We start from the raw sequence: 26,497 nt of genomic DNA, 5'->3' as shown, positions 1-26,497 counted from the left end.
CGCTACGCCGAAGCAAAAGCGTTGCCTAGTGGTACCGCAACAGAAGTCGCAAAATTTTTTGTCGAACAAATTCTCCTGCGACACGGCGCCCCGGAAGTGCTCATCACAGACAGAGGAACGGCGTTTACAGCAGAGCTGACGCAAGCCATTTTAAACTACAGCCAGACAAGCCATCGGAGGACCACTGCCTATCATCCGCAAACCAACGGACTCACAGAGCGTCAGATTACAGTAGTTGATTTTGACCAATTATCTCGGCGTTTCCTTGCTGGCATTAAATTGAGCGATGCAGCGAGCGGCGGGCATTCGTATTTCGACGACTGACGAGCTTCTTCGTTGCTTATGCCGTTACCGTGGTGTTTAGCTCCTTTGCGGGCGCAAGTCAGCCCAAATAAATGGCTTCGTTTGCAAGTCTTGTTGCTGTCTTCTTGACCGCTGGACTGCCATCACTACAATGTGCCAATATGAGCTCGTGACGCGAAGACTAATACAGACACCGCCGCCATCACTTGGACGATAATCACGCTGAAACTTGGCCTCAAGAATCCACAACGAAACTTCTCTTGATGTCGCTGTAAGTTTAGATGAACGTCAATTTGGGCTAGATGGTACATTATTTGAGACAGATATGGTAATAGCGCTACAGCAAGACCTACACAAGAAAGACTGACACAGGACGTGCGCTAACTTCATATGAGTTTATTTACTGCAAGCCAGCAAATATATCTAAAATTCAAGGCATGCGCAAAAAAAAACGGTACAGCAGGCGTCAACAAAACAGTTCACGATTGAATATCTCAGTCTTGAAAAGGCGGACCGAAGTATCACTAACGCAATCTAATTCCTTCTTCCTAATGTGCAATGCTTCCTAAAGATCCCGCGCCTTCATATCTCCACTCCTGCCCAGAATCCTTATCTCCCGAAGCCGTGGCTCACACTTCTTGCATTGCTGGCATCTTTTCTGCCCGGCCCATGTTCTGCTGCACGATTACACACGAATCACTCAGCGCAGTGCTGCGAAAGATATGCACCTGCTAGATTTGTGACCGACCATGCTTGTTCAGTAGCGCGGTCATTAAAGCACCGCCCCGTTTGGCCCACACAGGCTTTTCCGCAGGTTAGTGGTATCTCGTAACCACACCTGTGCAGCACTTCCCGTGCTGCTTGCCATGCTTTTTGTTGCAGGAGCTCTCTTTATCACTCCCAGTGCGCGCGCATAGCTGGCCAAGCTTTCGTGGAGTAGAAAACATGACCGGCACTCCATGTCGCTTCGCCACCTTCTTCACATTGTGCGCGACCCTGTGCACATAAGGCACCACTTCTGGTCTCACGGACTGTTTGTTCGGCTCAGTCGACTTGTGTAACATCGCACACTTAATTTTTCTTAGGAGGGCTTCAGCAACTGCGGTGATAACCGTGCAAGGGAACCCCGCCGATAACAACCGATCAACTTGCCTATCAAAACTCGCCTGCATAGCATGGTGACACGACTTAACGATACTCCCCTCGAGCACAGAAAGAGTCATTGCCTTACGCATCAGCTCATTCTAAAACTGTAAAACGCGACATTGCTCGCCTCTGCCTTGGGTCAGCTCTCTAATTGCGTTTATTAGCGGACTCCAGCACAAAAATTATTTTGTCGACAATTGTAGGGTATGAAAAAGAAATCATCGTCAAACAGCCGTATAGAAGGGTAGTTGTATCAGGTAGCGCATGAGCGCAATCAAGTGGGGCTTTCATACTTCCCGTGGTTTGTTTAAATTGCGGAATAAAGGACTTCACAATAGGTAAGCGTAGAAAGCTTGGCTAGTTCGTTGTTAGTACTATTGTGAGACATTCCAGCGGCGAAAAGGACACGAACGAAGGTAGACGACACAAGAAGAACGCAGACGTTCGTCCTGACAGGACCGGCGTTCGTCCTGTCTCGTCTACCTTCGTCCGTGTCTTTTTTTTTTTAGCCGCTGGAATGTCTGAAAATAGTTCACAATAGGAAGATTGACACAAAACAAATTGGATTGGTTGTTCTGAATATCTTCTGCAACTTTACGAAACAGGGTTTGCCCTAAACTGAAGAGAGAGGCATAATTCTTGTTACTTTTATAGTTAAGCGGAGTATAGAATATACCCTGTTGTAGGTACGAATTGCGCACAAAAGACACACACAGGAAAACACACGAGAGAGACTGAAAGAGCGCCTGAAAGACTGAAAGACTGAAAGAATATACCCTTATTAACGCTACGTGCCGACAAACATATTGTCGTTGCTTTCGCGCTATGGTGGTTTCCTGCTTTTTTAAGCCTTTTCTCATGTTACGTGAGACACCCGTCAATCTATACATTATCGAAGGAAGCCAATAGATACCAAAGCCGAAGGATGCGAAAGGGTAAATTGGTGGTGTCGACCACTGAGAAACGGGTAGTGTATAGATTGTCTGCCTGAAAGAAAACGCATTAGAGATTCTATACATACAGTAAATAGAGTGTAGTATATTGTTCGCATGTACTGACATACTCGATGCAAGCGGTCATGGATGGAATGCCTGCCTGATGCATGCTGAGTAATAACGAGGTGGAAGATATGAATAAAAGAGATCGCCCATGTCGCTTAAAGTTATTACAAAACACAGTTCTGGGATTCTCTGCCCCACTCTGCAAATGAGCAGCGGTTCCAGCGGCTGCGCCCACCTGTGCCCCGCTGCTGCACACACAATTCGAATGCCCACGGAATCTTCCGGCTCTGTTGGAGCGCACATTGCAACAAAGCCCCGCCACGAAGCCATTCGCGAGAATTCGTCTGTTCAAATCGGTGTGCGCAGCAGGGTAGGTCTGCAGCAACGCCGCGGGCCTAGCTGTCGATAAAGCCCGACTTAATTGCAAACTACGTTGAGTTGCTAGCGCCTTGCACGCATTCCTGCTGCATCGCACAAGCCGCTTCATTGGGTGGCTCATTTGGATGGCGCAAGGCCTCCTCGTCAACTGGCGCTCACAGTTCGTGAATTTGCTCTGTCCATCTGTTTCTGCTTCTTGGTTTTGCGGGCCCACAACAAACGGCTAGCTTCACTTTTGGTCAAAAGCGGCTTCTGTTCGGGCACCGAGCACTCTGCTCGGAGCAGACGCATACGCTACAAAAAAAGTCTCCGAAGCCGCATTGAAGCGCTCGTTTTACAGCGGGATTTTTTGGTGCAATCCGTGTCGTCCCGAATACGTTCACTGCGACGCAGCTTTTAACTCAGGACAACGGCGCAAAAAGCAGCCTCCTCTTCTCTGCATGCATTACGGCTCAAGGTTTTGGGGCTCAATGTGTTGGAACATATGGGGACGTGTAAAACAATGCGATTCAAAGAATTTAGACTACAATGAATGAGTTAGACAACTAATGCACTTCACATATCGCTTTCATAAACTAAGTTTCGTATGGAACAAGGCTGCTTCTTGCTTCCACTTCAAGAAAAAGGCACTGCAAAACACATCAGACGAGATAGAACGACCCTTTAGGCGCTTGTATTGCCTTCGTTTCTTGTATTGTGTGTTTTGTAGCGCCTTTGTCTTGAAGTGTAACATGCATACTCAACTGGCTCAGCAACAAACGTTGCTGCTTCTTGGGCTAGTTTGTTGCTCATAATTTTGGCAAAGCGTAAGCGCAAAAGAAAACCGGAACAAGAGAGACAGTGTGTCCTGTGTATCTCGCATGTCCCCGTCTTCTCCTGTGCTCAATTTTTCGTCAAAATTGCGTGTAGAGTTCACAAAGGCGTCAACAGTTCAACAAACTGCCACGGCAGGCAAAGACTGCCAAAGAGTGATTGCACTTTGGAACCTAGAATATACTGATTAGATTGAATTTTTGGTTGTAGTATGATTTCATTAAAGTTGAAGCACATGCGGAGTTTTTGAATCCATAATGAAGTACACGGAAGGAATGCTTTGAAGTACCCACGCTAAAGCTACTGAACAAATTTTGTCTGGATATTCTTATGCGTTGTGACAGAGTTTGAAGGTTCAGCTTATTGCACAGGTTACTAACACTGGATAGGCGTGAGTTAAACGGGAATATGAACCGCAATGCTAAATTCTGAATATGCTATGTCATATTAAACCTATGTTTCTGACGAGGACTCCAGATTAAATCAGCATATTATAATGTATAAACAAGTGCCTTGTAAGCATGTACCAGTGTTTGCCTCATTCCTTTTTGTGACATCCTTTTTGTCAACATATACCTTCATCTCAGGTGTGTATTAAAACAGATGTCTTCACATTAGAATGCGAGCTCAGCTTATTAGTGATTACTGCACGTAAATGCTGCATGTGATCGAATTTGTTTACCTCGGTGCAGTCTAACAAGTATGCAAAATTTTAAACCTTTTTTTTGTAAATAGAACCTTCTTTCTTTAATTGCAATAGATTTCATTCCCTACTTTAAATTGGGCGTATGGATAAATTTTAGACTCATTAGAGCTGAAGGGATTTAACATCCTTTCAGTAATGAAAAAGGAATTAAGGAAGACTAAGGAGCAATTCAAAAGAGGGAAGCAGCTGGTGTGGGTCAGCCACCTTGTATACCCCATACTTCATGTTCTCCTGATTACAGCAAGTTTGGAAAAAGGCTAAAATTATGATTAGCCATAAGGAAGCGGACTTCAAGGACTCGGAAAATTACTTATCGATCACCTTACTCTCCGGTGCCTACAAAGTATTTACTAACGTAATCGTTAATAGAGTAATCAAACAAGAGATTAAGCAGGCTTTTGTAAAGAATGCAACCAACCACTATATGTATGTAGCTTTCATAAATTACGGGAAAGCATTCGACTCAGTTGGAACCTCAGCAGTCATGCAGGCATTACGGAATCATGCTGTAGGTAATAATTATGCAAAATACTCCAAGATATCTATCACAGCTGTACATATACAACAGTTCTCCATAAAATCAGCAATAAAATTTTGATAAAAGAGGAGCCGCCGCGATGGCACAATGGATATGGCGCTCGGCTGCTGACTCGGAAGACGTGGGTTCGATCCCGGCCGCAGCGGTCGAATTTTCACGCAGACAAATTCTAGAGGCCGATGTACTGTGCGGTACATCGTACTGCACGTTAAAGAACCCGAAATGGTCGAAATGAACCCCAGATGGTCGGCGTCGCTCATAGCCTGAGTCACTTTGGAACGTTAACAAGCACCCAATAAGAAAGAGTGTCAGGCAGACAGTCGATTTCGCCAAAGATATTCGCCGCTAAAATATCGTTAAAACATTAAGTTGGGCTAGTTGGTAACGGCTTGAAGGAATCATATTCTTAGCGGTAAGAAACAGACACAACACCAAGAAACACACACACAGGACACCCGCTAGACTTCAACTATCTTTAGTGGACACTTGTACGACATAAATATGTATCACTGAGCACACGCAGGTGCCTCGTCATCCGCATCAGGTCTAACTACGCCCTCCCCTCTCCTGCAAGGCATACGGTTGCGCAGATAAACAATCTCTTTTTCTGCCAACGCCAGGGAGGGAGTGCTTACACACATGTCGCCCGCCTCTTGAATGCGAAAGGCTTCGATAATTTTCCTTTCTTTTTTGTCGGCTCCCACATGCATCACAGACGTAGCGTCATATACAGGGATACAGCCGCTTTTTTACAAAAAGTATTCAGTGGCACGGATTGGGAACAATTTGGTATAAGGGCTAATGAAGAATACCTTAGTAATCTGCTATTCACTGAAGACATTGTCTAGCTAAGTCAAGGGATTAATTGCAAAGTATGGTCAGTGACTTAGACAGGTAGACGAGAACGGTTGGCCTAAAACTAACATGCACAAACCAGGGGATTAGTCACCATTCTTGCTGGGAACGGCAGTTTACAAATGGTGGTGAGGCGGTGTAAGAGGCGAGCAAATACGCCTACTCAGGGCAGGTAGTGACCGCAGATCCGCATCACAAGAGCGAAATAACTAGAATAATAAGAATAGGGCTGAGCGCATTTGACCTCTTCTTTCAGATCACAAATGGCAGCATACCAATATCCCTCCAGAGAAAAGCATACAACAGCTGTATCTTGCCGGTACTCACCTATGGGGCAGAAGCGTAGAGGTTAGCGAAAAAGATACAACTTTAATTCAGGCAACCCAGGAAAAGGAAAATGATAGGGCTAACATTAAGGGACAACAAAAGCGCAAAAAGGGTCAGAGAACAAACCCGGTTCCATCGCGGGACATCGTAGTCGAATTCAAGGAAAAATTGGCTTGGGCAGGACATGTAGTGCGAATGCAAGACAATCAATGGTAGTTCAAGGGAACGGACTGGATACCAAGAGAAGGCAAGAATAGCAGGGGGGGGGGGGGGGGGGGGGGGGGCATAGATGAGCGGATGAGATAAAGGAACTTGGGGGATGCGGTCGCCGCAGTTGGCGCAGAGCAGGGTTAATTGGAGATGCATGTGGGAAGCCTTGGCCTTGCAGTGCACATAGTCAGTCTGCTGAGCATGATGATGATGCTCTATTTGTTCCTCTCTGTGTTCAAGATTGTATATAGAAAGAAATGTTCTGCGAAAAGTCCAACTTGAACTGATGGGTCGACACACGAATGTACGCTCTTGTATGAGTTAGGAACAAAATAAGAGCAAGTGCTCACCTCTTTCGCGCTCATCTGAAGACCCCAAATCACCTGAGAAGAAACCATCTATGGCGACAGAGACAGTTTGTTAGGTGTGAACATAAAGCGCAGAAGGTGGAACCAGCGAAAAATGGCGCAGCATAAGAAATAGGAGGCACACAAAGAATACCGCCTGTACCACCACTGATTTATTCCGGTGAAAAAAGCATTTTTGTGTTTTTACAGCACAAGCGCACATTAAGAACAATGTGATGGATAAAATTATCAAGATAAATACTCACGCTCTTTTTCGGTATGCTTGTCTAATTATTCCATCTGATTAAAAACGCTTCTAGCAGCTCACGCGCACGACTTCATTTCCCCCGACTGCGCAGGTTGAACAGAGGGGAACAGTGCTGGCAGTCATTGAAACACCAAGCTAACTTCCTTCCCGTGCTCGTGCCAAAGTTGTTTGGTGCTGCCTCAGCCGTTTACTTAGGCACTCTGTTTGGTCAATAAAGATTTTTGATTCAGGGCAATGGGACTCAATAAGCCACACCCACTTCGCGCGTAGGTGGTTGGTGGTTGGTGGTGGTGGTCGTTTGGTGGTTGGTTTTGAAATAGCAAGTTCCTGACTGGCCACCTGAGATTTGGGTACACAAACCGGGTAGTTCACGAAAGCGGTAAATTCCGAATTGGCACCACATTTTTCTGCCACTTTTTTTCAGCCCATGTGAGTATTATGCAAGTACGGGACCACTTTATTCTGGTTCCTACCACCTTGCACTGGGGCTTGGAGATTTTGCCTCAAGCTTTTCCCTTTGTACATTCATATAGTTTGCTTTTCATCACTGTTGTCTTGTGGTTAGTGATGCGCCTAAAGTCTGTCCTTTGGGTCTTTTTAAGGTGAACTCAGGATCTGATATGATTACTGAACAGTTTTAGTTGCGCATAAGAAGAGAAATATTTGTGACATTCATGTTGTCTGACAGGAAAGGATATCTTCTAATTAAGGAACATCAAGGCCTGGGACGAGGTAGGGAGCTCGATGAGCAGCGTTGACTCTTGGTGGAACTATCATTTCGAGAAAAATTTTTCGTATAATGGAAAGAACATCACTTTGCCCTCGTCCTGTCCTGCCAGTATTGCGTTACGTTCTACTTGAGCTTAGAACAAACGCTAGCAATGAATACGCGTAGGTGATTAAGCCAAGAAAAGAACGTTTTAGTAACTCGAGTGATCTTACCCACCTCCTAGTAAAGCAGCAGCCGTGCATATGGAAGAGCTTGCAGAAAAATGTACGACAGAAATTAGAGTGGACCTTTAGGGTAGGACGCGATAGCGATAAGGCCCGGATATGCGGGATCGATTATTTTCTGCTTCACACTGATGTCCTGGGGGTCCTTATGCTTCTCCTGGCGCGGTAGTGTAGCGGTTAAACGGTGCGCACTGCCCTGCGATGGCATTTGCTGCCACCTGTTGGGCTTCTCAGGCACAGCTTCCTGTTCGCAAGCAAGCTGTCGCGATAAATCATGAATTTAGCTGGCACCTGCCCTGGCGTATAGTTTGCTTACAATCCGGTGGGAATGTTGTGATGACGTCACAAGGCCATCTCACCTAGAAGTGAAAAACCTTTACTGAACGATGTCTTTTCACTCCAAACTTTTAAAAACTGGGACAGATCTAAGAGTTGTTTAAGCATAGCGGTAAAAAAGTCCTGTCTTCGTCAAACGAGCAATGGCCTCACTACCCAGGTGAAGAGATGCAAGGAAGCGGGATACCCTTACTCACTTTTTGTTTCAAGTGGAAACAAAGTCCCTGAAGCAATACCAATATCCCAATTGCAATACCAATATCCCTGAAGAGAAAAGTATACAACAGCTGTATCCTACCGGTACTCACCTATGGGGCAGAAACGTGGAGGCTAACAAAGAGGGTTCAGCTTAAGTTAAGAACAACGCAGCGAGCTATGGAAAGGAAAATGATAGGTGTAACGTTAAGAGATCGAAAGCGGGCGGAGTGGGTGAGGGAACAAACGCGGGTTAATGACATCTTAGTTGAAATCAAGAGGAAGAAATGGGCTTGGGCAGGGCATGTAATGCGAAGGCAAGATAACCGCTGGTCCTTAAGGGTTACGGAGTGGATTCCAAGAGAAAGCAAACGTAGCAGGGGACGGCAGAAAGTTAGGCGGGCGGATGAGATTAAGAAGTTTGCGGGGATACAGTGGCGGCAACTGACAAAGGACAGGGTTAATTGGAAAGACATGGGAGAGGCCTTTGCCCTGCAGTGGGTGTAGTCAGGCTGATGATGATGATGATGATGACGGAGACAAAGTTATCCGTACGTTGAAGTCTTCTGAGTGCGGTTCGGAACAGCGAACGGCTCGCAATGAACGTAAGGGGGCGGTCATGCCATAAGTAATACATGCCCTATCTCAAAGAATAAAGAGATTGGAAGCTAGGCATGGCGTGGAAGTTCTTTTCTCAGCCCCTAATGAGCAATAAAAATTGAGGGCAGCCATTCAATGGAAGCGTGTAGGACGTAAGGGGAATAGGTGTAATAATAATTGTGTATATGAATTTAACAACAGCTGTTGTCGGGCTAGTTGGTGATAGTCCACCTAAGTCATGATATATTGCGCTAAAACTATGACACACAACAGAAAAACACATAGAACAGGACGAGAACTTGTCCTGGGCTATATGTTCTTCTCTTTTGTGTCGTAGTAGTGCAATATAACAATTATTATGGAAATGAGTACGCTCCGTGTAAGATGGGTGTGGTGTAACAAATTATTCTTCCATGTGTCCTGACGTCCATAGCCAGGACCGGCTGATGTATTAATATCAGGCTCATGGAACATATAAAATCTTTCGGAGAGAAAGCCACAAATCTAGTCAAGCATTTCTTTACATGTAAATGTACTCCGCTATTTCAAGACACAGAACTGTTTGTGCATAATAAGCGGCGCACAAGGGAAATAGCTGAGGCATTACACATTACCAGGAAGACGAATGAGTGTGCTAGTGCAGCTTCTGTAACATTTTGCATAAAAACACCGCAGCAGACGGGACCAGGAAGAGAAGGCACAAACACAGGCGCTGACTGGTAACTGAAAGACGTTTATTGCAGCAACGGCAATATATAAAAACCCAGTCCCCACCCACATGATTAAAACATAAAAACATTAAAACTAAGTGATAAGTTTCTGCGCACTCAGCCGTCGAGAAATCTGATCTCTTTTCTTTTCAAGTTAATAGGAGTGCTGACGCATTTGTCTCCTCCTTGATGAATGGCATACGCTTCAAATATTTCACGTTCAAGATAGTTCTTGTAGCGTTTAAGAACCGCCCCCCTGCGGTGGCGCTCGGCTAGTGACCCGAAAGACGCGGGTTCGATCCTGGCCACTGCGGCCGAATTTCGATGAAGCCGAAATTCTAGAAGTCCGTGTGCTATGCGATGTCAGTTCACGTTAAAAAACCCCAGATGGTCGAAATTAAACCCCCCAAAAAATAATAAACCAAACCGTTTAAGAACCTCTGCCCTGTCCAAAGTGGCAGTGCACTGGCAAGTGATCGCGTGTTCAGGTACGTTCTTTCTTGTGCCATCTTTAATATTGTCAGTGGACAACGAACAAGACAGTGCTAGGCTCGTGCACGGAGCGCAAAGAGGACGAAGTGTGGTCTGTGCGCCCTTGGCCGGCAGTGGTTCGACTGAGCTGCTGTCAGCATCCCTCAGTGACTACTCTTGTGTGCGTACATTTACATAACATCCCTTGGTGGAGGTGCGGGGTAATCAACGCAAAAGCGCCAGCTCCCGTCCTTCTCTTTAAATAGGACATCTGGTGAGGCTCAAGGGCTCGACGAGGGCTCTATAATGTCTTTAGTAAGCAGTTTGTCCACCTCCTTCTAAATGATGTTCCGTTCTGTACTGGAGACTCTATACGGACGTCTGTGGATAGGAGCGGCGCCACCGGTGTTAATGCGATGCGTAACCACATACGTCCGAGCCAAAGGGCAGTTGTCGAATTCAAAGATGTCGTGAAAAGAGGAAAGAAGACACCCGAGTTCATGAGTTTGTGCTGGTAAGAGGTCAGGGGCAATCATTTTCGCGTATTGGTCAGATGGTGGGACGTCGGACTCGGGGCATTTCGGCGAGGGGGGTACACAGCCGGTGACAGCCGATACAACGCAGTCGGAAGCAGGGCACAGCGTTGCGAGCGACATGCCTTGGGGAAGCGGCTGAACGTGCGATGAAAAGTTGAGGATCGGAAGGGACGCTTGATTGGCAAACATAGTGACCACTGTATGCGCGAGGGCAACGTTCCGTGCGAGAGGCACATCAAGGGCTGGAGTAACGATGTATTGGCCATCGGGAACTGGGGGGACGTAAGAGAATGATACGTAAGTGACGGCTTCAGGGTTCAGGCGGACAAAATCCACGGCACATAGGCGATGGACAACTGGAACCGGTGGCTCCTCGGTAAAAGGTAGGGCAAGCTGAACGGCACTTGTGGCGCAATCAGTGAGGGCAGAATGTTCGCAAAGAAAGTCAAGGCCAAGGATGAGATCATAAGGTCAGTGTTCGAGGACAGTGAAGAGAACCGAAGTATGGCGGCCGGCGATTGACACACGGGCTGTGCACACTCCAACGACAGCGGAAGTACCGCCATCGGCGACACGAACAACAGAGGAGTGGGCAGGAGTAAGCACTTTCCTTAGGCGACGGCGTAGACGGGCATTCATAACGGAGACGTGAGCTCCCGTGTCGATGAGAGCGGTAATAGGAATCCGTCAGTCATGGAGAGTCAAAGGAAGATTTTCAAGTTCGGTCGTCGGAGCAGCATCACCTCCAGACGCTGCAGCCATCAGTTTTCCAAACGGGATCGAGCATACGGGCCAGGAGATGACGGGCGGCGAGTTTGGGGCGACGGAGATCCACGACGCTAAGGCGACGACGAGCGGTTGGTGGGAGGGGCCTGAGCGTCGGAGCTTGCGAACTGTGGTTCAGGGGGCGACGACGAGCGGCGGGGACAGAAAGAATCAGGATAACGGCGGTAGGTCGATGACGGACGGCTTCGGCAGTGTCGGGAGATGTGACCGACTCGGGAGCAGTTAAAACAGATGGGCCTGTCGTCAGGTGTTCTCCACTCATCCGGGTTGCGGCTGCGACGAGTGTGGTACGGATGCAGCCACATGGCCACTCACTGCAAAAGCTGCAAATGCCGTCCTGGTTTTGAGAACACCAAATTCATTGCAAGATCAAAAGACAGATTAGAGCGTGAAATAATAGAAGCCTATTACATCAAACAGAGGGGCGATATCTGCATAAGCAAGCCATCTGTGTCATTGTCAGAAGAAGAGATTAGGTTTCTGAGTGGGTCTCTTGCAGCGTTATAATCATTCCTTTGGTCCGTTTGGCACGTGCATCTTTGTTAAATCACCCCTTGTTTCTGGTTTGTCTGTATCTTTTTGCATGCAGTGTGGTTCTTAAGTGGTTTTTTCTGTGAATAAACTAGTTGGAAGTTGGCGCCAGTCCTGTCCTGTTGTGTGTGTTGTCTTCGTTTTTTAGCGCCAGTACGCCTTTTGCGTAAACATGTCGGGGTACGGATGTCGGGCACCAAGCACCGGAGACACATGACGAGCATCTGGGCAATTAATGGAGCATACAGGTCGGATCCCGAGATTGGCGAATTCGTGTAGGACAACAGCCTTTATAAGGGATACTGCAGGGGCACTCTCCGGTACCGCTAACTAGGAAACTGTGGGAGACACTGCCTCTAGTTCTCGGCGTACAAGTCGTGTCAGGCTGTCGGATGTTTGGGGGGGGAGCACAGTTGGGGTGAGTCTACGCAGGACAACGTTGGCGCCGTTTTAGGGAACAGCGTGAACTGGGGGGAAATACGGCAGCTCTTCTCTTGTTCAAACCGGCGGCATTCTTTTAGGATTGCGTCAACCGTTCCACATTCCTTTCACACCAGCAAGTTGAAGGCGTCGTCTGCAATTCCCTTGAGAACGTGACCGACTTTGTCAGTCTCTGACATGGCGGAATCAACTTTAATGCAGACGGCTAAAATGTAATGAATGTAAGACACATAGGACTGTGTGGACGGTTGTGCACGGCATGCAAGCTCCTTCTTCGCGGCCAGCTGACGTCCGAACGGCTTACCGAACAATTCGGTAAGCTTCTGCTTGCGCAGGTCCCAATTGGTCAGTTCTTCCGCGTGGGTCTCGAACCAGACCCTTGCGGTGCCCGCCAAGTAGAAAATGACGTTGGCCAACTTCATCGTCGGGTTCCACCTGTTGTGTGTGCTCGCACGCTCGTGCAGCGAGAGCCAGTCCTCGACGTCCACGCCATCGGTACCGCAGAATGTGCCCGGGTCGCGAGGGTGGGCTAGGACGGAAGTTGGCGTGGCAGGCGTCCTCCACCAAGAGATGTTACGTAAATGTACGCACACAAGGGGTAGTCACTGAGGGATGCTGACAGCAGCTCATTCTTCGCTGCCCTTCTGCAGCCTATCGACGTACCTCTGGAACCCTCTCATCGTGTCGGACTAGATCTCCTCGGACCTTTTCCTACGTCCAGTTCGGCAACCGCTGGGTCGCTGTCGCGACTGACTATGCCACTCGGTACGCTATCACGCGTGCATTACGTACCAGTGGCGCTACCGATGTCGCCGATTTCCTGTTGCAAAATGTCATCCTTCATCACGGTGCCCCACGCCAATTGCTGACGGACCGCGTCCGCTACTTTTAGTCCCGGGTAGTTGACGACATACTCCGGTACTCTTCTACACAGCATAAACTCACTACAGCGTACTATCCTCAAACGAACGGGCTTACCGAGCTTACCTGAATCGAAACGAAACGAACGGGCTTACCTGAATCGGACCCTGACTGACATGATATCTATACGAGGTCTGTTAGAAAAGTATCCGACCTTTGGCCGAAGAAAAAAAACTGGCATAACTGGAGCGTTAGAAACCTAATCACTTCCAAAGTAGTCTCCTTGGGACTCCATATACATCTCCAAGCGGTGCTGCCATTGTTGGAAGTATTCCGAAAAGGCCCTTTTCGGAATGGAATTTAGCTCTGCTGTCGTTGCAGCCATAATGTCCTTTCTTTTCTGAAATCGCGCTCCTTTCAATGGCCTCTTGATTTTAGGAAACAGCCAGAAGTCGTAGGGGGACATATCAGGAGAGTAAGGAGCCTGTTGAACTACAGTAGTCTGGTTTTTCGCCAAAAAAGTCTGAATCAAATGCGAGGAATGTGCAGGAGCAGTGCCGCGAGGGATGCGCCAATTTCTTCTTGACCTCAATTCCGGTCTCTTGCGCCGCACAGCACCACGTAGGCGATGGAGGGCATCCCTGTAGTACTCTTTAGTCATTCTTTGATCCTGTGGGTAGCGTACTCGTGGTGTGCCACACAGAGGGAGTCAAAAACGCAGTCAGCATCACTTTGACATTGCTGCGCACTTGGCGGGCCTTCTTTGGTCTTGGTGACGTGGAATGCGTCCTCTGTGACGACTGGGATTTGGTTTCCGGGTCGTACCCGTACACCCAAGACTCGTCACTGGTGATTACGGCGTCGGTGAAATCAGGGCAACTGTTTGTGGAATCCAGCATCTCCTGTGAGACTTCAACATGAAGCTGCTTTTTCTCCACCGTCAGCAGCTTCGGCACGAATTTCGCCGCAACTCTCTCCATGGCCAAATCTTCGGTGATAATGGAATGTGCAGAAAAATGGCTGATGTCCACCTCTTCCGCAATTTCTCGGATAGTCACACATGTGTCCCGCATCACCACAGCGTTCACTTCGGCAATTACCTGGTCATTTCGGTATGTTGATGGCCGACCGGAGCGTGGCTCTCTCTCCACAGATGTGCGGCCGTCTTTAAACCAGTTGCACCACTGCTTAATCTGTGTGCTAGGACCATGCATGGTCCGCAGTATTTCAAATAAATAAATAAAATAATCCAGCTGCTTTTATAGGTTTTTCTCCGCCCCAGACACTATCAAAGCACCTGAGTATGCATTGATATTTATAGCCTTTCCTCTTGAGGCTGCGCTTCACCTGATGCGCCCATAATTCTGTAACACACTGTAACTAGCTGCTGCTTGTGGCGCTCCTTTTCATTTATTTAGAATGGGCATCGTGCAGGACACGAAGGTCTTCGGAAAGTTACGTTGTAGCGACCACAGAGTGCTTAGGTATCAAATTATCTCATGCTTGAAGAGGGACAGGAAGAAATTAGTGAATGGGGAAGCCATTTAGCGAGCTAACTGTAATGCTGAATCCGAGAAATCCAGGATGTCACTTCAGAAAAGATATGCAGGTTTAACAGCGGGAGGCGATCGTAATGTTCCAGCAATGAACGATAATACAACAGCTAGTATTACGGAGTGCGCAGTAGAAGCAGGCGGTATGATGATTCAACGGAATACCGTAAAGCTATCTCAGGACACGAAAGGCCTGATTAAGAAAAACTAAAGCATCAAAAGCGGCTGACCCCACAGCCAAAATTTAATGTGAAGAGAATCGAGCATGCTCTAAAGAAATGAGGTAGTCTAAATGCGGTGAAGAGGAAGCTAGGCAAAGAAAAAAAAACACATGTACGTGTGAAGAGACAAGGATAGGAATGCCATTAGCAATATTGTCACGTTGTAGTGACGGCAGTCCAGCGAATACAGCAGCGAATACAGGAATACAGCAACAAGGCTTGCAAACGAAGCTCTTTATTTGGGCTGACTTGCGCCCTCAAAAGAACTGAATCACTCGGCGGCGGCGTAGAAAGAGAAGTTTATTTTTTTCTAATGTCAACAAAAAAAATACAAAGCAAAACTGCTGAACTAAATGCGGCGGCGGTGTAAGCAACAAACGTGCTCGTAAGTCGTCGAACTACGAATGCCCGCTGCTCGCGGCATCGTTCAATTTAAAGCCGGCAAGGAAACTTCGAGATAACAGGTCGAGATCATCTAGAGTAATCTGGAAACACGTAGATGCAGCTCGGCATGGCTGTGATCAATCGAGATTAGTCCGGTCGCTTCTCGCGTCACGAACACAAATGATAACACCCCTTTCCTGCTGCCTTGCGCGAACGAACGGACAATACAATGATACGTGGCAATATGGAGAAAATATTTAAAGTATTCATTATTACAGCGCAAAGACGGCACAGAACAACAAGGGGACACAACTGTTGTGTCCCATTCTTTGCGCTGTAATAAAGAATGTAGGTAACCAACTCGCCGAAAATGTTGTATTATTTAAAGTAGCCGAAGAGTTTGACAGAAATCTGCACAGTGTCCAATGTAATCAGAACGTTAACAAGAAATGCAGTAGCGCATAGCTTTGGGACATCCAACCATTATTCACTACAGAGGACGTAAAGAAACGCTTAAGAGCAATGAATACAGGGAAAGTACCTGCTGAGGATAAAGTAAAATCAGATCTGTTGAAGGGCGTAGGGGGTGTGGTAGAAAAAGTTGCCACAATGTATATGTAATGCCTTATAACCTCGAGCATGTCAGAAGCTTGGAAGAACTCTAACATTATCTTATATCACCAAAAAGGATTTTCACCGGAACAGCGCGCACTAAGACACGGACACGAAGGGAGACACGACACACACGAGCGCTGACTTTCAACTGGTGTTTATTGTTTGGAACGAGGCATATATACACAGTTCCAACAACACAAAGAAAACAACCATCCATTCATAGATTCATAGTCAATTCATGCATGTCACACTGAACAAGGACGATAACAACATTATCATTTTCCCTTCACTAAAAATGCCAATTCTTTTGAACTGATCGATAAAGAGGGGCTACTGACGCATGCGTCTTTAGACCAGGCGATGTGCGCTGCTTCGATTATTTCGCGTGTTAATTGGGTACTGTGTTTACTTAAAATTCGTTTGCTAGTGAAGTCAGGGTGGCAAGTTTTGTTTTCACAGTCTCTACAACGGATCCCAAGATGCCCTTTTACTGTGTTATGCACGTTATTATTGGGCTCCTTCAGGCGTTCATTGAGGCATCTCCCCGTCTGACCCACAAACAGCTTGCCGCATGATAAGGGAATGGCATACACTACACCTTCTTCACATGACACGAATCGATTTTCATGCTTGATGTCGCAATCTCTGGGAACGAAATCAGTGTTAACCATTTTGCACATCTTCCCAAGCTTATCTGGTTTGGTTTGGTTTATGGGGTTTAACGTCCCAAAGCGACTAAGGCTATGAGAGACGCCGTAGTGGAGGACTCCGGAAATTTCGACCACCTGAGCTTCTTTAACGTGCTCTGACATCGCACAGTACACCGGCCTCTAGAATTTCTCCTCCAAAGAAATTCTAGCCGCCGCGGCCGGGATCGAACCCGCGTCTTTTGGGTCAGCAGCCGAGCACCATAACCGCTGAGCCACCGCGGCGGCCACCCCCCCCAAGCTTATCTGGAGCCGAAAATATAACCTTAACTCGCGCTCTATTCGCTATCTTTTTTAGTCTGTGGGAGAAATGATGAATGTAAGGCACAACAGTAATTTTTTCTTTTTCGTTCCGCGTCTCTGAATCTGCCTGCTCCCCTTTTCCATTTTTGCTCAAGCTACTGAGAATAGATTCGGACACTGATACTAGTAGCTGCTTGGGATAACCAGCCTTAACGAGCCGATCGGGTTGGAGAAGGAAACTATCTTGCATGGAGTGCATGCAGGATTTGTTAAGCGCGTTGTGATAGCATGACTTCACCACGGCACGTTTCACCAGCTTAGAATGAGATGACGTAAAAGAGAGCAATGGCTTTCTGCTTCGTGGCTGGTAAGACCAACACATGTTGGTAATGAGTTACCAACTTGCCCAAGCATCTGTTTTAACCAAAAAGGAGACGTCAAGGACTTGAAAAATTACAGACCGATCAGCTTACTGTCCGTCACCTATAAGGTTTTTTCCTAAGGTAATCGCTAACAGTTAACACAACCTTAGACGTGAAACAACCAAAGGATCCAGTAGGCTTTCGTAAACGATAGTCGACTATAGACTGTATTCACACTATCAGTCAGGTGATAGAGAAATGCGCAGGATGTAACCAACCCCTATATATAGCCTTCATTGATTACGAGAAAGCATTTGACTAAGTGGAAACCTCAGCTGCCATGCAGGTATTACGGAATCATGGTGTAGATGATAATTATGAAAAATACTGTAAAATTATGTAAGCCTCTCCCGATATATTGCCTTCATAGGCTAACCGTAAGCATATGACTCAGTGGAAACTTCATCTGCCATGCAGGTATAGAGGAATCAGGGTGTAGGAGAGTCTTGCGTGAAAATATTAGATAAAATCTATAACGACTGCACAGCTACCGTTCCTTCATAACGTCAGCGATAAAATTCCAATAAGAAAGGGTGTCAGGCAGGGAGTCATGATCTGGCGAATGCTATTCACCGTGTGTTTACCGTGTGGACTTCATTCACCGTGCGCACTTGATTGGGAATAGTTAAGGATAAGGGGTAATGTAGAATAGCATAGTAATATGCAATTCGGTGTGACATTGCTTGCTCATTCATTCAGGAAATAGACTGGAAGTCATGCAGGCTGAGCAGAGCGGTGGGTCTAAAAATTAACATGCACACGACCAAATTAATATTGAACAGTCTAGAAAGGGAACAGCAGTTCACAATTGGCAGCGAAGTGTTGGAAGTGGTAAGGAAATACATCGACTTAGGGTAAGCACTAACAGCGGGTCTGGATTACGAGAGAGAAATAACTAGAAGAATAAAAATTGGGTGGAGCCCATAAGGCAGGTTTTCTCATAAAATAAATAGCAGTTTACCAATATCCATAAAGAGAAGAGATTGAACACCTGTATCGCATCGGTACTCATCTATTGGGCAGAAACATGGATGCTAACAAAAAGATTTTGAGTTCAAGTTAAGGACAACGCAGATATCTATGGAAAGAGAAACGTTAGGTGTAACGTTAAGAGACCGAAAGCGGGCAGAGTGGATGGGGAATAAACGGTGATTAGCGATATCCTTGTCGAAATGAAGAAGTGGACTTGAGCCGTACATGTAGCGCGAAAGCAAGATAATTGCTGGTCCTTAAAGGTGACGGAGTGGATTCCAAGTGAACGGAAGCGTAGCGGTGAGCAGCAGAACGTTAGGTTGGAGAATAAGATTAAGAAGTTTGCGGGGATAGGGTGGCCGCAAATGGCAAAGGACAGGGTTAAGTTGAGAAACAGGGAAAAGGCTTTTGCCCTGCAATGGGCGTAGTCAGGATGATGATGATGACGACGATGACACAGCCATGCATTACAATATTTTTTCTGGGCATTGATCGGGGCACGAGCATGGAACGTATTAAATACTGCCTTAAGTAGCCTGTATAAACTAGTTGTCAGTTGCGCGCTTGTTTGAAGATCATAGTTTTGGCCCTTCGTTATTTTGCCCTACGTCAGGTTACTTGAAAAAATGTTTAAACTTCTGGCATAGTCATCTCTTGGCATGCGTATCAGGACCCTCTGACCCCTTATGTAACACCCCCTGAAAGGGGGGCCTTTAAGGAATAAAACTGAACTGAACTGAACCTTCATTACCAAGCTGGGCAGCGTAGCCAGTGATGTCTTTGCCAGGGAGCGACGAAATATTATGCAGTATCCGTCTGTGAGAACGCAGTGGTATCTCCCGTTGATGAACCGCGTACTACAAGCTGCTTTTCAACTGTAAACGTTCCCTGAAAGTCACACGTGGTCATCAGTGAAATGCCTCCTGATTCATAACAATGGGTGTTGAAAAAGAGTTTAGCACAGTAAGTACCCGTCTGAAAACAAAATGCACATCAATTTTTGTGTTGTTGTTTTCTATTGGAGCTGTCGTAATATCTCTATATTGCTTTTGGTCTCTTGAGTGACTGAATCCGTGAAGGGTAACTGTACGATGTGTTTCAGGGAAGTCCGCCACAAAGATTTAAACATAGGTTTCTTGAGCTTATGAGCAGCTTTTTGCGGCTTACTAATATCAGTGTTAGCGGACAACATTGTACATGTTGAGGAGTAATGTTATTAACTAATTCTTACCGTAGTTAACTTTTAAACTAATATGGATAGGCGCTTGGCTGCAGTAAGATACTTTTAGACGGTCAATAGTGAAAGTCATAAAAGGTTTTTGGAATTTGAAAAACGCCATAGCCGTGTCTGGTGTGGGTTCTATTCTGGGTATTTCTCGCGCAATACGAAAACCGTGCTTCTGCTGTCCGCGCACAGCGACGTCCGTCATATCGGTTCACACATGGCCTTCGCTGGCCCGCCTTGGCCACACCGGCGGCACAGAGCATGCCACCGAATTATGCGATTCGATGGGCGTCGCCTTGCACGCGTTCAAACTGCTCGTGGAATGGAGAAAATTGCTAAACCGAAGCCAGAGAGGGTAATCAAATTTCCGAACCTCTTCAAGTCTGATATGGCTATTAGTAATGGCTAGCGATCTCCATTGAAGCAAGGGGCCTGCCTTTCATGTTTAAAAAGTTAACTATTAAAATTTAGTAATCACTTCCCTGGTTAATATGATATGTTTTCCAGTGTCCGCTAATACTGATATTAAGTCAAATCTCGAGGTAACCAATTTCAAGGGAGCTACGAAAATCATCAGTTATTTCCAAATGTCTTTAAAGTGGAAATCTGGTAGAATACCGCCAATAATTAAACTGGAGAATAGATCCAGCTATGACAGCTCTGCAGCAGCGGTTACACTTGAGAATAGTCTTCTCCGACCAATAAGATACACACGGTTGAAAACACAACATTTATTTGAATTTTTTCTCCTTCGTGGAAGACAAACGGTGCATGAAAAACGACTCACTGTCGTCGCCATTCTTGTGTAGCGCCTCGGGCACACTGAGAGAGGCCCAAGGTAGGTGCGCAGCTTCCCAATGGCGTTTGAGCCGCAGTTGCCAGGACGATCAGCGATCGCCGCGTCGTTGTCAGTTTTGGACAATTACTGCGCCCGAAAAACTAAGCCCAGTTACGCATTCCACCTGCGCGTCGATCTTTTATGATGATGCCATTTGTCAACTTCAAAAACCGCCTGACAGCGACACCCGTACCGCGTTTCTCTAGATGTGGCCTGGGCGAATACCCCGGCAGCGCTGCCGGAGCATGTCGCGGAGGCCGTACCCCGTATCGCCCGCATCCCGCGGTTGTTCCGAACTTGCCGGTTTTGCTTTTTGCGGTGGAGATAAATTCCCAGTAATGAGGTGTTCATGTTTAGTGATAGCGATAAAAATGCGATCGCTATCCTGAATTACTCGGCATTTTGAAATTATTAGTGCTGAAAAAGTTTTACATTCAAAGCCTTTGGGAAGGGATTTTTGAAGCGTTCTTAATTATGAAAAAATCATTTATCTGGCGTTCGTTGTAACAAGATTTGACTGTACTATGCCGCAAAATGGGGCTCTTACATGGGAAAAAAAACTTTTTAAAATTGAATTTTTTTTACAGGAAATACAAAACACTTTTTGGACCTATAGCCAACGGCTTGTCCGGGTCTAAGTGCACAAAATACGTAAAAGGAAATTCAAAAACAGCGGACTTATACAGAATAGCTTAAGCCTACAAAAAGATTAAAAGCAAAGCAGTCTAAATAACAGTAGTAGATAACATTCATCGACACAAAAAAAAGAAAAGAGCTCAAAACATGACACGCAAAGAGAACTTTTGAACATCGAGTGTGAGGTCAAACTATCGTACTACATGCAATGTATATAATAACAGAAAAGTATGACGAATAAAGAATTTCAGATTAAATCAAGTATTTCAGTTGAGTATTTTTTAAACATGCCAGCAAAATTATGTGAGTTTTTCAGAGAAATGGGTATCGCGTTCCAGATTTTTACGCCAGCAGATTGCACTAAGCGCTCGCCACATACATTGCGGATGGGACGGACCGTGGACCGAAGCGGAGGATGAAGTATTGATGCATGAAAGGGGTGGTTCAATCTTACTATGTGCTGAACACACACAGAGATTTTTAATCGAGACAGTAAATCAATTGGAAGAAACACTGACTTACAGAATAACGGACTGCAGTGCTGGAAACGGTTATACCTATTTAGTATTCTTAATGCAGGCTTTTGTAGGCTGATAACAGGATCTAATTGCGTATGGTAAGTTCCACCCCATGCTTCGACACAGTATTATAGATGACTTTCAATGAAGGCAAAACAAAGCCATACGTAATGTAGACATGTACAATAATTCTTTAACCTGCTTAACAGCATGACATCCAGTCGCCAGCTTCCTGCAGACCGCCTCAGTTTGGTCTTGCCAGTGTAAGTGGCTGTCAAATGTAGCACCTAGATAATTAAATGTAAACTTGTGATCTATTAGTCCATAGTTTACTAAGATTCAGACATTAGTTGGGTAAATTACTTTCCTTCTTGAAGGAAATGTCAGGTATTCAGTTTTTTTTTTCGTTTTTGCAAGCTTGTACGTCTTTATTGACCTTGCCGTACATGCCTGCTCTCCTTCCCTCGAGTCTGACAGATCTCTTTACCTGAAAGGACCCCTACTGACGTTCCTGACCTCTGGAGACTCCTATAGTTCTACCTCAGCAACACGTATTTTGTATTTCATGGCTTGTTTTACCGTCAACTTCAAGGCACTTCTATGGGTGCCTCTATTTCCGTTACCATCGCGAACCACACCATGCAGTCTGTCGAACGCCGGGCCCTTGAAACCTTTGCTCACCCGCCAAAAGTTTTCTTCAGATATGTAGACGACTGTTTCTGAAGAGCAAGTTGCGGGGCTAGTTGGTACTGTTGCATCTTGGTAGAGCGCCTGTGTACGTCCTTCCTTGTTTCTTGTGTCCCGTCCTTTGCGCTGCTACACCAAGATGTGACTGTTTCTGCGCGACTCAAAAAGACGCTTTGCCTGCCTTTTCGTCGCATTTGAACTCCGTAGAGGACGCCATTGATTTCTTACCGAGGGAGACGCGAACGGTGCGTTGCCCTTTCTAGACGTCTTGGTAAAATGCGATAGTGGCGATCTATCGTTCAGCGTTTTTAGGAAACCGACCCACACGGGGCGTTATCTCAACTTTAGATCCGTCCACCCAGCCTTACATAATAAGGTTGCTGCCACCTTATTAACAAGAAGCCAACGCATTTGCAGTTCTCCCGAAGACCGCGCAAATGACTTTGACATGGTGCGGCAAGAACTTTCACGCAATTACTACCCGACATCTTTCGTGGCATCGGTCAAAAACAGGTGTGTTGACCAGTACGCAAAACTGCTGTGTCTTCCTCTCTGAAACTTGCCGCTGTTACCTACACCCCCGGAATCAGCGAGGCGTTGGCACGCATTCTGCGCACCTTCAATGTTGGCATTGCCCACGTTCCGACCAGAAAGCTGCGACATGCTTTGGTCAACGTAAAGAACGTTCTTCCAAAAAAAAAATATATCACGGCGTGGTTAGCAGCACTCCCTGTTCCGACTGAGACTGCGTCTCCATTGGCGAGACTGGCAATTTCGAAAGGCGCCTAAAAGATCATAAGAATGACGTTAAAAACAGAGAAATGGATCCTAGTGCTATCGCCGAACACTCCATATTGAAAGAGCACGTTATCGACTGGAGCAAGACACACATCCTTCCGACAGAAAAGAACAAATTCCCTCGCTTCATCTGGAAACTTTGACGATACAAACGACCTGTCACACCTTGAACCGAAACTTCGGAAATCTGACAAGTGCTTACGCATGGTGGTGGTGATCTCTTTTATTACTCCCAAAAACAGGGGACCAGTCCAAGGACCGCTCCCCTGCGCCCCCTTTTCAAGCACACATAAGCTCGTGCACACGCTTCTCGTTTTTACTGTGAACAAGGGTCCCGTGTGGGAGCCTAAACGTCTTTTTTTTATTTCCGATGTTGTGGCCAGCGTCTCCTATGTCACGTTTTACGTATAGGAACTGTATCAAAACCTTTCTGCATCCAGTGTCTTCTTCATGTGCGCTTGTATTGCGCAAATTATTGAAGCTTATGATCACAAAAAAAAACTACAGATTGATACTCGATTTTGAACCTGAATTGAATGAACCGTGATATATATCGTTAAGGGCAGGATGCCTGATTGGTGCGAGAGCCGAAATAATAAAGGCTATTCCATCTTTTCTTTTCGTGCAGGGCGATGGCCAGTCTACACTGAAGACTGACCTCAAGGATGGAGGCAGACTACCTGAATAACTGCACGTTGGCCGGCCTGGTTCCTGCGTGGCTGTGCACGCAGGCTCAGGTCTACTTCTACCCTCCAGGCGCGAACGAAAGCTCCGACCCGGCCTGTTCAGGCTGCGAAGCCACGGAACTCTTCGACGCACCCACTGTTCCGGTGGCCGAGGAGTCGTCGTACGATGCCCTGCTCGAGAGCAGCCGCTTCTGGATACAGCGAGTGCTGGTGCCCATCATAACTATAATCGGCGTCATAGGCAACTCTGTCACGATTGTGATCATGACTCGACGCCGAATGAGATCATCCACTAACAACTATCTTGCCGCGCTTGCCATTGTTGACATGCTGTACCTGCTTGGTGGTTTTGCGCTCTCGCTCAAACACTACGAGTTTATCCAGGAAAAGGGTCTCGCCGTCTATTTCCGTTGCTTTCCATTCCTTATCCTGCTCACCGATACGTGTAGCAACACATCCGTCTGGCTCACAGCGACGTTCACAGTGGAGCGCTATATCGCTGTCTGTCACCCCATCAAGGGCAAAGTGCTCTGCACCGAGTCGCGGGCGCGCAAGGCTGTCATAGGGGTGGTCGTGTTCTGCTTCGCGCTCACTCTGCCCACGCCCTTTGAATACGCCGTAGTGGAAGAGAGCGACCCGGCCACTAACGCGACAAGAGTCAGCCTTAGTAACTCTGAGTTTGGGCGCAACGAACTGTACAAGAAGATCTACTACTGGCTGACAGTGGTGCTGTTCACGCTGGTGCCCTTCTGCCTTCTGGCCGTGTTCAATGCGTTCCTGGTGCGGTCTGTGCATGTCTCACGAAGACAACGTTCCAAGATGACCCAGAGGACGGAGTCAACTCGAGACAACCAGGAGAACAAGATCACCGTCATGCTCATAGCAGTGGTCATCCTTTTCTTCCTCTGCCAGCTTCCCACGGCTATGACGCTCCTCTACACATCCATCCGGAGCCCCGAGGAAGGCAGCGAGCAGGAGAAGCTGGTTCTCATCTTGGGAAACATATTCAACTTCCTGATGTCTCTCAACGCTGCCGGAAATTTCGTCCTCTACTGTCTGCTCAGCCAGAAGTACCGGCGCACCTTCTTGCAGATCTTCTGCCCGTGCGCCGAAGGCCGCTTCGTGCGGCTCCAGTCCGTTTACCAGTACACGGGAACCGCTGTGAACCAGACGGACGACACAGCGTCCAGCCGTCGCCTGAGCTCAGTGCGCTCTGCACGTTCTAATTCGATGGGGCCTCTTGACGCGAACGGAAAGAAAAGCGCGCCTGCCCGCGCTTGTTTGCTCAACGTGCCGGAAGACGCAGCCGGTGAGCGCACAGCCTGCGACGCCGCCAGCATTGCCAGTCGCTCCGGCCCAGGGTCCTTCTGGTCCCGCCTGCGCCGTTCTGCCGGCAGCAACAGCGGCCAGCCGCGCGGCGACAAAGCCAAGGACTGCGTTGTGGTCATCACGGCTCATGGTGTTCCGGAGAACAGATGCGTGGGACCAAGCGTTTAGCCTCATGAGAGACGTCACGTGACCTGTGCAGCTTACCTTTGCCGGTGCTTGTTCAGTGCAGAAGGGCTATATCTTCCTTTCTCAGCCAGTGTTGGGAGAGCCAAGTTATGTGTGTTCTGTGCGTGCTTCGAAATAACACTTTGTTCACCAGAGCCGGAAAGTGCTAGAGGCAGCCATCCTCTGTTGTTTCAGAGCCTCACTGTGCCTGAAATGAATTTTCGCACATAGGCTGAAGCACCGTTAACTCCTTTCGAGGCCTCCACATTGCCTCAAACCATTTGGCATTGCTGAGTCTGAATAAGGAGAACCATACTTAATGATATTAAGGTCGTAATTATTCATTGGCATCCACCCAAGCACGGCCATACAGCTGAAAATGAAAGCTATGCGTCTTCCTCAGAAATTCGCAGTTAAAGAAAAATTCATCCTGGTAGGGAGTTCGTACCCGGGACTACGACAGCACTGAAGCAGTTGCTTAAGCAAGTGAGCTAACAGGTACGGCGAGCACGTTGTAGGGTGAGAGAGAATTCCTGAATAACTCGAAGTAGGAAAAGTGTTGGTCAAAAGTTTACGGGAATCCTCCAAGGTGGATTAGATTTGTAATTAACATGTAGTAGATAAGTTTTAATCTACTCAACTTTGAAGAATTACTCTAAACATCTGACCGAAGCTTAGGGACGCTTGTGCTGACTGCGAGCTAGATTACACCATGAACATATCAAAACTAATAGCCGCCCGCACGTAATTTCCAGATGCAATCCAGTGTACTTGCGCGACGCACAAGCGCGTCTAGAGTCGCTCTCTTTAGAAAGCTGGCCTTTGTTGCGTTCATGATGTAAAAAATAGCGCACAGGGAACACACGGGACGGAAAGTAAACGACGCAGACAAGCGCTTGTCTGCGTCGTTTACTTTCCGTCCCGTGTGTTCCCTGTGCGCTATTTTTTACATCATGAACGTTATCCAACTTGCCCAACTTTCCGCTTTGCTTTGTTGCGTTGCTTATGATGTGATGCCTGGGCGTGCAGGTGCTGCTTATACGTAAGACGATATTCAATGCAGCTACTACGTAATTCATTAATGAGCACCTTGGGATGAGCTGTACCACCACAGTTATACAAAGGAATGCTACAGTAAGAGCAACTTATGTAAGCAAACTAATATAAACATTCCTAATTTATTAA

General features: G+C 46.8%; 1 protein-coding gene across 5 annotated transcripts in view; it reads left to right on the top strand.

Moving 5' to 3' along the window:
• LOC149367607 (FMRFamide receptor-like) overlaps positions 1-26,162 on the top strand; it is a 1,196,541-nt gene extending 1,170,379 nt beyond the window's left edge. For all 5 annotated transcript variants that reach the window (XM_089556406.1, XM_089556382.1, XM_089556396.1 and 2 more), the window contains one exon: positions 23,761-26,162. In XM_089556406.1, coding sequence (XP_089412532.1) covers positions 23,798-25,315 — 1,518 coding nt within the window. In that variant the 5' untranslated portion in view covers positions 23,761-23,797 and the 3' untranslated portion in view covers positions 25,316-26,162. The remainder of the gene's footprint in view (positions 1-23,760) is intronic.
• The last annotated feature ends 335 nt before the right edge of the window (positions 26,163-26,497 follow it).

The sequence above is a fragment of the Amblyomma mixtum genome, chromosome 1 (genome assembly GCF_055824585.1).
Source record: "Amblyomma mixtum isolate Tamu chromosome 1, ASM5582458v1, whole genome shotgun sequence".
NCBI lineage: Eukaryota > Metazoa > Arthropoda > Arachnida > Ixodida > Ixodidae > Amblyomma > Amblyomma mixtum.
This window is presented reverse-complemented; position numbering and strand designations above follow the sequence as displayed.